Source organism: Numida meleagris, chromosome 12 (assembly GCF_002078875.1).
Source record: "Numida meleagris isolate 19003 breed g44 Domestic line chromosome 12, NumMel1.0, whole genome shotgun sequence".
Classification (NCBI taxonomy): domain Eukaryota; kingdom Metazoa; phylum Chordata; class Aves; order Galliformes; family Numididae; genus Numida; species Numida meleagris.
Genome location: NC_034420.1, coordinates 12,617,140 through 12,629,656, shown reverse-complemented (window position 1 = coordinate 12,629,656; position 12,517 = coordinate 12,617,140). Strand labels below are relative to the sequence as shown.

Here is a 12,517-nt window from a genome sequence, read left to right as displayed (position 1 = left end):
GTTGCGTACGAGGCTTTCATATTGAAAAGTTTATTTGAAATAACTAGCTTCTGATTTCATTCATAAAGGAAGTATTGGATATATGCAGAAAAACTCAAAGCCCCCCCACCTCCAAGGTCAGCTCTTCTTTCCCCTGCTCCCCCCCCCCGGCTGTTCCCCAGCCTGAAGCTGAGCATCTATCCCTACTACAGTCTTTAAAAAAAAAAAAAAAAAAAAAACCAAGAAAGATGAAGGAAGGTTTAGTAATCTTAACAGGGCTCCAACCTGTGGGGTCAGTTAAGCTCGTGGAGGTTGTTTTGCTGCTTTTAATGTTTGTTCAGTGAGAGAAAGCATTAGTGGCTCATTCTTCAGCGCAGGTGATTTCTGCATCGCTGCTGCAGGTGCTGGGAGAGGGGTCCTGGGGGACAGGAGGAGGCTGGGAACCAGGTGGTGTCCCTCACACAGTGCCAGTGTGGCAGCTCAGCCCGTTAGCTAAAAGGACTGGGGCTGCCAGAGCTGAAATTATCTTCCAGTGCTACCCCCCAGTCAGTAAACACAGCAGTGACCCTGCCATATGGGGAGGGGGCAGCCCCAGCCAACTGTGGTCAACCCCAGGTCCTGTCCTGCAGCAGGGGAAGGGGTGTAACTAAGGTCATGGCAGGAGTCCTCCATTAATGTCTTCAGGAAAGCAAGGTAAGCAGAAAAAGGGAGCAAAAAAAGGTGGGCTGGAATGCTGAAGGCTGGATGGGCACCCACAGGCATCATCTTCTACTTGGCTGCTTTGAAGGGGAGAGAGAGAAGGGAGTCACCAGCTGGCTCAGCGAGTGATATGCTCCCGTACCAGCAATGCCCCCAGCCCCAGTGCTACATCAGCCCCAGGGCTTCTCACCTTTCAGCATGTCCACCCCGGAGAAGATCATTTCCTCAGGCTCTGTCGTGGCGGACACTGCAAAGGGACAGCAGCAGCTCAGTGCTACAGCCTCCTCCCTCACCCAGGATGGATTTAAGCAGTGAATTTTGCCCCTCCTTGGCTCTCAGTGGCCCCAGCCCTAGGCCCCCTGTCCTCTCCCTGCCTACTCCTCCTGCCACCTACCCGAGCAGTCCAGCTCTCCCCGGGTGTCAGTGCCCTCAATCTTGGTGCCATTTTTGTAGGAGCACCAGCAGAAGCCCGTGCTGGCGAAGCACTGCTTGGGCAGGTAGTCACCGTTCTCATCGCACTCGGGGCGGAAGCGACCCGGATGGACACCACCGAAACTGGCCTCTGCCTGGCACTTAGTTTGCACTAGGGCAAAAAAAAATATAAAGAGGGGATGGTGTGAGCACCTGGGACCTCAGCACGGCCCTTGGGGCAGAGGGAATTCCCTATGAGGGAAACCCCCAGCAAAACACTGCCTTGCTCAGGAACGTCGCCTCATTGGATTTCCCCAAGGAAATCCATCGACCTTAATGAGAGCCAAGGGTAACGACCCCGCTGAAGGGTGACAGTAACAGAGGGTTGGGACTGGTGCTTTGGATTTTGGGACAGGGCTGCTTCCAAAGGCCCCCAGAGGGAGGCTCAAGGAAGAGGAGGCCCTGAGGAGCCACAGGCCATGGCAGGAGACAGTGGTGTCACTGTCTTCGGGGTGTGCTGCTCCCCATGGCTCAGCCCTGACCTCCAGCACCCGCACCCCGATACCTTTCTCTGCTGGGACTGCATTCTTCTCCTCCACCTTGGGGCCTTTGGCCATTTCAAAGAGCAGCCACTTGTGCATCCAGGCCTCAAAATCCTGAGGAGGGGGAAGCAGGGGGTGAACACAGAGAGGTCCTGAGCTCCATCACTGACCCCAGCAGGCATCCGAGCCCACCAGGTGCCAGCAGGACTCACTCCTGGAAGGGATGGGTAGGAGAACACCAACCTGCCAGTCCATAGCGCTCATGGTCTTCTTCAGGTTCTTCAGGTTGCCCAGCATGTCATCCTTCAGCTCCGGGAACGTCTTCCTGGGGTCTGCTCTCTGCAGGGTGAGCATCACAGTGAGATGGCAAAGTAAAGCAAGGAGATGGGGCAGGAAAGAACACTGCTTCTATGAGCACTGCTGGGACCAGAGCTCCACCAGCACCAAGAGCCCAAGGGAGCTTGAAGGAAGCGGTCTTGTTCCCTCCTGCAGTGCAGAGGGCAGCTGCAGGGCTTGGTGAGGTGGGTGGGAGAGCTTACCAGCAGCAGGTGCCTGACTTGGTCCTCGGTCTTGTTGCTGCGGGGTTTCATGACCTCCAAGGGCTGCAGAGAAAAATCACAGAATGGTTGGGTTGGAAGGGACCTCACAGACCATCCAGTTCCAGCTCCAAGCCCCTCCTGAGACAGTGGTGGGCACCTCTTACCATGTCACCAACAGAGGGGGCAAGAGGCAGCACCTTCATGGCCATGGGCATGTTCATCATGGACATAGTCATCTTGTTTGCTGGCTGGGCACCTGCCAAGGACAGAGCAGCATGAGGAGCACGACCCAGCAGGGCAGCTCCGGCTGCCTCCAAGCCCTCGGTCACTCTTGGGCTTGGTGGTCCAGCAGGACCCAGTGCCCATCCTCAGCCCCGGTGATGCTACTGACTGGTGGGCATCCTCCTCTGCAGCGACTCCAGCTTCAGGGTCTGCGAGGTCTTGGTCAGCTTGCTGATCTGCCCACTCTGCTGGTACACGTAGTAGATGGTGACGGCCTGGCCAGCAATCAGCAGGGCCACCAGGATGGAGAGCGCCGACAGCGCGGTTCTGCGGCCAAGAGCAGACCTGCGGGACAGGAGAGGGATTGCTCGTGGGGCTGCCTCCAGCACAGCATGGCCAAGCACCTTCCAGCGGCCAGACAGACACCAGAAGGAGGAGCCCTGTGGTCCCCAAACCCCACGGTGCCACTGAACTCATCCCGCTCTGAGCAGCATGCACCCAGAGAAACACAAATCTCTTCTAAACAGTGAGTGTGACGTCAGTGCTTGGGTGGCTGCCACGCACCGGGAACCGAAACCACAGCTGGGAGCAGAGGGCCATGTGCACAGGGCTTAGGGGTGCGACTGCACACTGATGCCAAAGAAAAGCAAGTGAAATAGAAAATGTCTCCTCGGCATGGCTCTGAGCTGTGTCCTGCCCCCAGCAGCCAGCCCTACACTATGGGATAGAGCACCTACGGGTACTGCTCTGCAGTGTCCGGACCTGGCCATGCTGCCAGGCTGTCTGCCCAGAGACTGATGATGTCAGCACTCCTGGGATTTTTGATTGGCAGGAAGTGTTCGGGGTGACACCCCCCCCGCCCACCCCCAGGACAAAGAGTTTGGGACACGGGGGTGCTTGGGACATGGAGGTGCCCTAGTGTGCCAGCGGGACCCTGCAGCCATGCTGCATCCCCACCTACCCCACATGGCCAAGGTAGCAGCCTGACAGATGGGCTGTGCCCCCCACCCACTCATAACCATGACATGAGTGTGTCTGCCCTGTAGCCATCCATGTAGAGTGAGCCCCTGTCCACTCCATAACCACGACACAAACCTGCCCACCCCACAGCCACGCCATGCCCCAACCACCCCACAGCCACTCTGTGACCTCCTCAACCCCACAGCCACCCTCTGGCCCTTCCTGCCCCATAGACACGCAGCACCCACCCTCACTCAGCCCCACACAGCACAGCTCCTCTGCCCCACAGTCACACTGTGTCCTCCCCACACCCCCCACCCATGTCCCACGGTGGCACCTCTGGGTGTTCCCAACGGGGAGCACCCCGCTGCTGCCATCGGAGGAGATGAGGTCCCGCTGCTCCTCAGCCATGGTCGCACCGCTGCTGCCCGATGGGGAAATGAGAGCCCCACAGACTGCTGCTGGAAATACCCCAACCAGGCACCCCCCTGCACTACCACCCCCTGGGAGGGTGACAGAAAAAAGCCCCATTGGCTGCTGGCCCCGCATCACCTGTTGCCAGGCAGAGCTCTGCGCTGAAGGTCTCCGGTCCACAGTTGATGCCACATCCCATCCCAAGCACTGCTGCTGCTGCGCTGTGGTCTGCTGCCTGTGACATTGGAAGCATCTGCTGGTGTCACCAGTTACTGGGCAGACTGCCCGGCTCCGCTCCATGAAGTTTTAAGGCTGGAGAAGGTACGAGAAGGCTCCCTTAGCACATCAGTCCTCTTTCCTGGGGCAGCACTGGAGCTCCTGCACCTGCAGGGATTGCTCAGCAGAGACCTCACATCGGCTGAGAGCTGCTTGAGGAACAACCGAGACTCAACCACGAAGAATGGGGCAGGGTCCCACACAAGACCCCTCTGCACTCTGTTCTGAAGACATTAACATCGTCACATCTTCAAAGCCAGCAACACACCCTCGGCATTTAAAAAACAAATAAGCCCATAAAACCGCCCTGTGCCATTCCCAGCCCTCCCTCACCCAGCTGGCAGCTTGGGGCCCAGGGCCTGCGTGAGCCCCCCGAGCTCTGCGTGACAGCCCCGGCCCGAGGGCAGCTGGGAAAAGCAAAGGGGAACTCAGCAAGCGAAAGCAGCACGGATTCCACCGAGCTCTGCCCTGGGCACAGATATTTTCTACGACTTCAGAAATGTTTGGGGTATTTTTTGAAGACATCTTTACATGGGGCTGTGGCATTTAAAGTTTGGTTGGTAAGTCATTGGTTTTCCCTGGAAGATACCGACCTCTGCATGTCAGCCTTCCTTTTTCTCTGACAGCAGCACCCAGCCCCACAGCCCTGCGCCCAGCACCACAGGACCTCTCACCTGCAGAGCAGACACAGAGCTGTGCCCCGGTCATGCTCACAGGCACCCAGGAACCAAGCCCTGCACTGCTCCTACCCAAGGTTCCAGCCATGCAGGTGTTGGCACAGCTCTGTTTTGTGCTGCCCGTGGACATCGTGCTGATACACACCATTACAGGGGCAACCAGCTGTCTTTGCAGGGCAAACCAAGCCCCCTAAACATCTGGGAAAAGGAGCAGTCTTAGGACTGAATTCAGACTCCCACATTTCCCTCAGGGCTTGACCCTTGCACAGCAGTTATTTCAGGCACGGAGGAGGAAATAACCCTGTGGGCATTTGCCTGTTGTCACTTGTTACCAGGCAAAGCCTGCATTTCACAGCCTCTGTCCCGTGAGTTGGCCAACGCAGCACGTTCCTGGCGGCCTGCAGGACACGCCATCCCGCAAAGTGACGCAGAGCGTGCCCGTGGGCTCACATTCATCATGGAGCACAGACCCACGCCGCTGTGTGCTGCAGTGCTCAGCTTGGGCTCTGGGGCATTTCTGCAGGGCTGGCAGCTCCACGCATGGCTGCAGCAGCTCTGCCGAGGCAGGAAGAGGCAGTACCTGCAGAGCTGAGCCCTGCTGCCCGGCCAAGCGAGCCTTCCTCTCCAGGAGGCCCCAGGGGTCCCCGAGTGCTCCCACCACCACGTGGCTGTCCCCTTCTCTTCCTCACTCGCCATTTCTCCCTAGTTTTTGTTGGGTTTTTTTTTCGCCCCACACTAATCCACGAGGTTGTTCCAAAGACGTCAGAGCGGCTGAGAAATAAAACTCGTTTTCATGGAGTCACAGAATCATTCTGCCATTCAGCACCCAGCCCACGCGCTCTGTTTGGCACAGCAGGGCTGCCCTGCCCACAGCACAGCACTCCCGGTGCGACGAGCAGCTCAGGCAGGGACAGACCCTGCAGAGCTCCTGCTCCCAGGGATTAAGTTCCAACAAAGCACGTCATCTTCCCGCAGGGGGCAAAGCTCCCCCCACCTGTGTGAGCCTGAGCCTTCCCGTGGGGAGCAGCACCAATGCCAAGTTGGGTGGTGAGTCCAGACTCACCCTACCTTGGGTTCAACACAAGAGCTACGCTGCTGCTTCTGCAGTTTGCTCTCCAGTGAAGCAAAGCTACAGGGGATGCTGCCCACCAGCCCCGAGCCTCCGCGTGGGAGGGATCAGCCGTGCAGACAGAGCTGCTTCCCTTCTGCATCCTCCGAGCACGACAGAACCAGACACCTTCCCTTTTCTGGGCCTGCCTTAAAAACAGCAGGGGTCAGTTCGATGTGACACGGTGGTTGTGCTCTGCCACAGTTTCCAGCTGCTCTTCGCTGACCTACTGTGCAAGGAAGGAGCTGGAATCAATCAGAAAATGTCAGCTCTGCTTTAGGAAAGTGTCTGTTAATTTGTACCGAGGCCTTCAGCAGCGCATCGGAACAGCTCAGCCTGACAGTCCAGAGATCTCCCCCGTCTCATGGGCAGCACAGAGCTGGCTGAGAAAGCTGCCTGTGCCAAGAGATCAGTACTCCTGCCTGCCTCCCATTTACGTTCCCACAGTGCCTTACCTGGTGAGGCACCCTGGGAGGTGGCACCATTAAGGTCATCTCAGACAAAGTAATACCAGAACAAGGTTTAACTGTAAAAGCACGTAGTGAATAGAGCTGTGTTAGCAGTAACACACGGTCCTGCTCCGCACAGCTCGGCCCTGTTCCCTCCGCAGCACTGGGCTGTGCTCAGCCCCGCACTGGCTCAACCCCTCTTGGTTTTGCAGCACTTTCTCCACGCAAAGTTCAAAGAACACTTCAAATACAGGAAAATAGCTATTTGTATAGCTGCAATAAGGCACTTCTAAGACAGAAAGCGAAGTTTATTTCTCAAGCTTTCCACAGCCACGTATAAAATTACAAATAAAACATGATGGCTGCGCCAAGAGAAATGCTGGCTTAGGAACACGAGCCCAGGCAAAGAGATTTTTTTTCCACAAAAAGGGGAAGTCATATATTAAGCAACAGCCTGCAGAAAACCCAACCCTGGTTAGCTTGCTCACAGGCACAGCTTTCTTTTCCACAGCAGGGACACCTCTAAAAAGATCACGACCAACTCAGAAACCACAAACATCCAAGCAGTTCTGGCTACGAACACTAAGGAGCACCGTGGCTTCAGATCAGTCTCGTTTCCTCTGCTGTGAAATACATCCCCTTTCACTGTGAGGGAGCGAGTGCTCGAGCGGGAGACGAGGCCTGACAGGAGCAACATGCCCTGGATCTCATTCAGCCTGGGCAGCTTCACTAGAACAGAGCCTGCTTTGAGAGCACAACAAAGCTGTTAGTCACAGCACCCTTTCTGGTAACGAGGAAGGTGGGTAGGTAAAGGAGTCCCATGAAGTATTTTCAGATGCAAAGGTGTTGGAAAGGGCCTACGACAAAGCAATGAAGCTCTCAGATCTCAGGATCTTGAGGCAGACCGTGTCCAAGACACCAGAACACTGCCAACTTTGTTTTATAGCCCATAGTGATTCACATTTGCCAAGTAGCTACGCTAAGCTCCCAAGTTCTCATCAATTCTGATAAATAAGCCACAGCTACCATCACTTAAACCCAACCACAAGTATTCCTGGACAACCACCTCACAAGTGCTAGACAAGCTCACTTGCTCACTGCCAAGCCAGAGTCCCACTGAGAAGCATGGAATTGTAACTGAGGAGGAAGATCATGACCAGCACCTCAACCACCTACTGCGTGCTGCATTGCCCGGCCATCACAGGACAGCACAAGACTGATCCATGTCAAAGCAGGCATTTCTGCACGGGGGCTGAAGTCACCATTTCTTGGGGGGAATTTTGACCATTTCAGCTCTCTTGAAAGGCAGAAGCTATTTTAGCTGTCAGCTTGACACTACGAGCATAAAGGAACTCCGCTATCTGAAGCTACGCTTCTCAAACACCACATGCCAATAAATCTTCCCTTGGTATAAAGTCTTACTATAGCCAAAGAAGTGACAAAAACAAGCGATTTTGAAGCTTGGAGAGCTAGGAAGAGGATATTTTAAAAGGTGGAAATGGGCATTTATTCCAGGTGATGGCAGCACATTTAGTGGAGAGTAAACACCAGTGCAGGAAGCAGAGCACAACCAGGAAGCGGAGTCACTTTTCTTAAACACATCTGGAAGCATAAACACACAAACAGCACAGCTGAGAGAGCTGTAATGCCAACGCTTTCCTAGCGTATATTCAAGTACACACAGCACCTCTGTTACAGCAGGACTAACAACCTCACCACAAACAGGAAGCCCCACTTCAGAGGGGAATTCAGGATAAGCCGTTTGTAGATGTAACCAAACTAAAGCTGCTCGACTTCCAAGCGTCATTCAGTAACCAAATGCACAGACGATGTTTATAAGAGAGCTTTAATGACAAAAGGTGCAGCACTGTTTACAGACGACGTCCACGGCGACCACCCTTTCTGCGAGTACTGTCAGAGGGGATGGGGGTGACATCCTCTGCGGGAGAAAAAGCCAAAAAACCACTGTTACCTGACAGAGGTACTCCAAGAAACCATCTGGGCAGACCCACCCAACCCAAGCAGTCACCCCAAGCAGTCTGCCACCGCAGGATGAACGACCCATAGGAGATAAGACACGTGTGAACTCACCAAATGAGTTCCCCCCCAAAGGCTTTTAATGCCTAGGATGCAAACATCCCCATCTCCTGACCCACTTAAATGAAGCAGCCACAGCATTTCTAAAGAAACAGACTGTGCATGATGTAACTTTGAGGGCAGCCAATGCTACTACGCCTTACAACTTCCCCACAGAGTTCGGTGATCTCCCTCAAACAGGTCAAGGAACTCAGTTATTTCTGAGTCACACTCTTAAACCGGGACCAACACAATACTTCTAGGTAACTAAACTGCTGCTCTTGAGAAAGAAAAGTTACATCAGAGGCCCATCAGCATCCCAGGGAACAGCTGAGGTTTACTGTGCAGCCAAAAACTTGGTAACTGAAGTCAACTGACGCCACCTTCTGGCTAACCTTCAATTAAAGAAGATGCATCTGCTTACACTAAGTAATACCTACACCAGCATCAAAGGCTAAGCAGAACATTCCCAAGTCAACCTGTCTAACCAAGCAGAAGAATCCTGTGGCAGGATGCCCACAGAGCTCCTACTTAACAAACTCTCAAAACCTTTTCAGAATAGCAAGGCTCTACACTGATACACAGAGACATATGTGCCTATGTGTTGCTTTCTCCATTACTCACCAATGCGGCCAATCTTCATCCCAGATCGGGCCAGAGCTCTCAGAGCTGACTGGGCACCAGGACCGGGAGTCTTGGTCCTAGAGGAAAGAATCACAACTAATAATCCCTTAAAAAAGTCACAAGTTTAACATCATTAACAAATAACTGACAAAAAAAAAAAAATCACTTTCCTCACTCCAAAACACCCAGATACCAAATTCACCTTCTTCCTCTTCCAGATCCAAACTATCCATATGCTGTCAGGGACACTTTATTGTCACTCTACAGAAACATCTTCAAGTTTAACAGCATCTCCCTTTCCACTGCCACAAATAAATAAGGACCTCAGTAACAGCACATCCAAGTCCAACCAATGGAAGGTGCCACTTCAGAACAGATTCCAGACACTCCATGAAAATCGACTACATCAGCCAGTCACTATACAGTGTGAGACATCCTGTGTCAAAGCCAACCTCACAGGGCACACTTACACTGCCAGCTTGGGCAGTGCAAGAACAGAAGGACCAGAGGACGATTAGATGCAATCTGGTCTAGTTCCAAAACCAACATACTTTCCAACATACCTATTCCCACCAGTAGCCCTCAGCTTGATGTGCAGGGCAGTGATGCCCAGCTCCTTGCACCTCTGGGCAACATCCTGGGCTGCCAGCATAGCTGCATAGGGAGAAGACTCATCTCTGTCAGCCTTCACCTTCATGCCACCAGTCACACGGCAGATGGTTTCCCTGCAAAAGGAAAAGAACACATTGAGAAAAGAGCACTTCCCCTTTCTCTCCTGCAAAACAGCTTCAAGATACTGAAAGAACCAGGTATTTTGACACAGCATTCATCACTAAGGAGCACAACAAACCACCTGGCCTACCATCACAAACTCATTCCATAAGCTCAGCAGGAGCTCAAGGATTTCTGCGGACCTTCTCATCAAATATAATTTCTCTTTTCAAAAGTGAAGGAGCCAGGTAATGCAGTGAGGTGACGAGCGTGCAATACTCACTTGCCAGAGAGATCAGTCACGTGGACAAAAGTGTCATTGAAGGAAGCAAAGATATGGCAGACGCCGAATACATTTTCTCCTTCAGCAACCTGAGGTCCCAAGCTGATGACCTGTTCTTCCTTCTTCTCCTTGCCCTTACGAGGTGCCATTTCTGAACAAAAAAACAGAAATATTTCACACTTGCATCTTTGCTGTATACTGGCAAGCTATAACCCCCAACTGCTCAGCAGTGCCTTAAGCTGCACTTCACAGAGGGAACTATGATGTGCTTTATCTCAGCTGATTTCTGCATGCAACTGCAGCACAGCATAAGGGAACCCTATCCATGACATCCAGCAGCACTGGGAACTTCCCCTCACTCATTTACTAGTCTTAATGGAAGTCAAGACAACATCTAACAGGATGCTTATTAAAGATCCAGGTACCATCACAAAGCTCTCTCACTCTCCAGAGCTTTTGAGTACGACCAGGGGCTCTCAAGTGTCACGCAACCACATCCCTGGCCCTAGCTCAAGAGGTGCTTCTGCCTCTAAAGCCTTCACTGATGCCAAGGCTAGCAAACACGGCATTCCAAAGCATTTGGATAGGTGCCCGCACATCTACTCCTATTGTACTCTCTTGTAAAACACAAGCTCTGGTGCCTTCTACAAGAAAAAAAACATAAACGATGTTATTAAGGAAATCAGCTCAAAGCACGACCTGCTTTTATCCCAAAGCCTCAGCCTGATGGCTCTCTCTCTACAGAGAGCAGCACTTAAACCTGGGCCTACAGAGCCACTCCGACGAAGCTCCATCCCCTTTCTGACATGCTCGGTGAAAGGCTCCACCACCATTACTGTCCTCAAGTAACCCTGAAGCTCACACACCCATGTAACTCAGTCATATTCACTTAACTAACCACTCAAAGCAAACGCTGAGCCATAAGCTCACGCCAGTATGAGCTTCAGAGCGAGGAACTCGCTTTCCTCCGGCCGCCCGCTACCCGCGATGGGATGCCGGCCCCTTCCGGGCACACAGCTACGCCAGCCCCCGGCTCGGCCGAGGCCTAACGCCACGCTCCGCCAGCCGTGTTCCGCCGGCACTGAGCGCGCTCCTCCGCGCAGCCTCGGGCCCGGGGAAGCGGGCGGCGAGCAGGGACGGCACGGCGAGCCGGAGAAGAGAGGATGGCGGCGGATACACCGCAACACTGCACTCACCCGCACGTCTGCTCCGGCGGCCGCCGCTGGAAAGGAAGTAGTGGGGGTCAGGGGGCGGGGTCACGGCGTTCACCCGGAAGTGTTGGCTTCAGGGGGCGGTTTCCGCTGGCACAGCGATGTTTTTAGTATCGCTGCTTCAGGAATTTGCCGTTCTCTGCGTGGAGCCCTAACAACCCCGTTAAAACCATAAATAAGGCTATGGAGAAGAACCGGCCGCCCTCCCCAAGATGGCGGCGCCCACCTGTCAGGTCTCCCCTCCCCAAGATGGCGCCCCCCCCTCCAAGTGTCCCCTCCCCAAGATGGCGGCGCTCACCCGTCAGGTCTCCCCTCCCCAAGATGGCGGTGCCATCCTTTACAAGCGATCCCGTCCCCTGAGGGGAGTTTTTCCTGAGAGCTTTTTTCTTTCCTGTTAGAAGGGGCTGTGCTGGGTACCTAAAGGTATCCTTCTAAGTGCTGCTTAATGGCGCTGCACGCTGTGTCTGTGAGGCATAAGTCCGCTCTCCATGGGACGGGCCCACACCAGGTGCCCCACATGTGAGGGCTGCTCTCCTGGGCGCTGCTTCAGCTCCAGCCCTGCTTCAGGTTCTCTGTCTTATTGCCACAAAAGGCCATCAGGTGACTCCTGTTCTAACCTGGCACAAAACACTTAGTTTGGCATTGTTGATTCCAGTTCAGTGAAGAAAAATGAGGCTGGGAGAAAGCACTTAATACAGGATCATTCCGTCTACCCCAGTACTTTCCTCAGCTTTGTTACACCTGTACTTCTGGCAGAGCTGTGCTGGGAGAGCTTTAGAAACCTAGGCCTGAGCTGGTTTCACAAACAAGTGGGAGGGGATTGGTGCAGACGGCCCCAGGTTGCCCTGGCCCGGCAGCTGCGGACGCCCGGCCTCGGGCAGGGCTGGCATCAGGCCTGAGGGCCCCAGCAGAGCTGGGCACCAGCTGCTCCTCTTGTGCTGCTGGCAGATGGCCGAGCACAACTGTGTCTCTGTGCCTCATAGGGATCCAACTGGTCACCCAGGAGTTCAGCCAGGAGTCTTTGCTCCAGTCCACTGCTAAAGCTTGGAGTAATACTGCAGGACAGCATTGTTTCTCCACCAAGATTTTGTTAAGCCATTACCTGAATGGCCACAAAGACTCCTAAGGGTGCGAGCATGCCTCTGTTGAAGACAAGAAAATCTCACACTGTGCAAGAAGAGGCTTGAGGGGAGAATGGGAGATTCTGCTTTTGCTCCTAACCCGTCGTGCCACCAGGTGACTCCTAGCAATTGACAGCACTGAGTCTGAGCTTAATGTCTTCATCCAAGAGAACAGCTACCGCTCTGTTCAAGGCTTTTGATTAAGACCTTAAAGC

At 53.8% G+C, this 12,517-nt stretch overlaps 2 protein-coding genes across 5 annotated transcripts; both read right to left on the bottom strand.

The window, feature by feature from the left end:
- Nucleotides 15–3,845, bottom strand: CD74 (CD74 molecule). 4 transcript variants are annotated; one of them, XM_021410119.1, is made up of 9 exons: nucleotides 3,690–3,845; nucleotides 2,562–2,737; nucleotides 2,335–2,426; nucleotides 2,171–2,233; nucleotides 1,875–1,970; nucleotides 1,655–1,745; nucleotides 1,073–1,261; nucleotides 869–925; nucleotides 15–758 (listed from the first exon to the last, which is right to left on the bottom strand). In XM_021410119.1, the coding sequence occupies exons 1-9, from the start codon at nucleotides 3,761–3,763 to the stop codon at nucleotides 748–750; spliced, it is 849 nt and encodes a 282-aa protein (XP_021265794.1). In that variant the 5' UTR covers nucleotides 3,764–3,845; the 3' UTR covers nucleotides 15–747. The 4 variants fall into 4 exon arrangements, with proteins under 4 accessions (XP_021265794.1, XP_021265795.1, XP_021265796.1 ...); XM_021410120.1 differs by having other exon boundaries at nucleotides 15–755; XM_021410121.1 differs by lacking the exon at nucleotides 1,073–1,261.
- Nucleotides 8,105–11,318, bottom strand: RPS14 (ribosomal protein S14). Its single transcript, XM_021410123.1, has 5 exons — nucleotides 11,167–11,318; nucleotides 9,971–10,121; nucleotides 9,540–9,701; nucleotides 8,977–9,053; nucleotides 8,105–8,215 (listed from the first exon to the last, which is right to left on the bottom strand). The coding sequence occupies exons 2-5, from the start codon at nucleotides 10,117–10,119 to the stop codon at nucleotides 8,148–8,150; spliced, it is 456 nt and encodes a 151-aa protein (XP_021265798.1). The 5' UTR covers nucleotides 10,120–10,121; nucleotides 11,167–11,318; the 3' UTR covers nucleotides 8,105–8,147.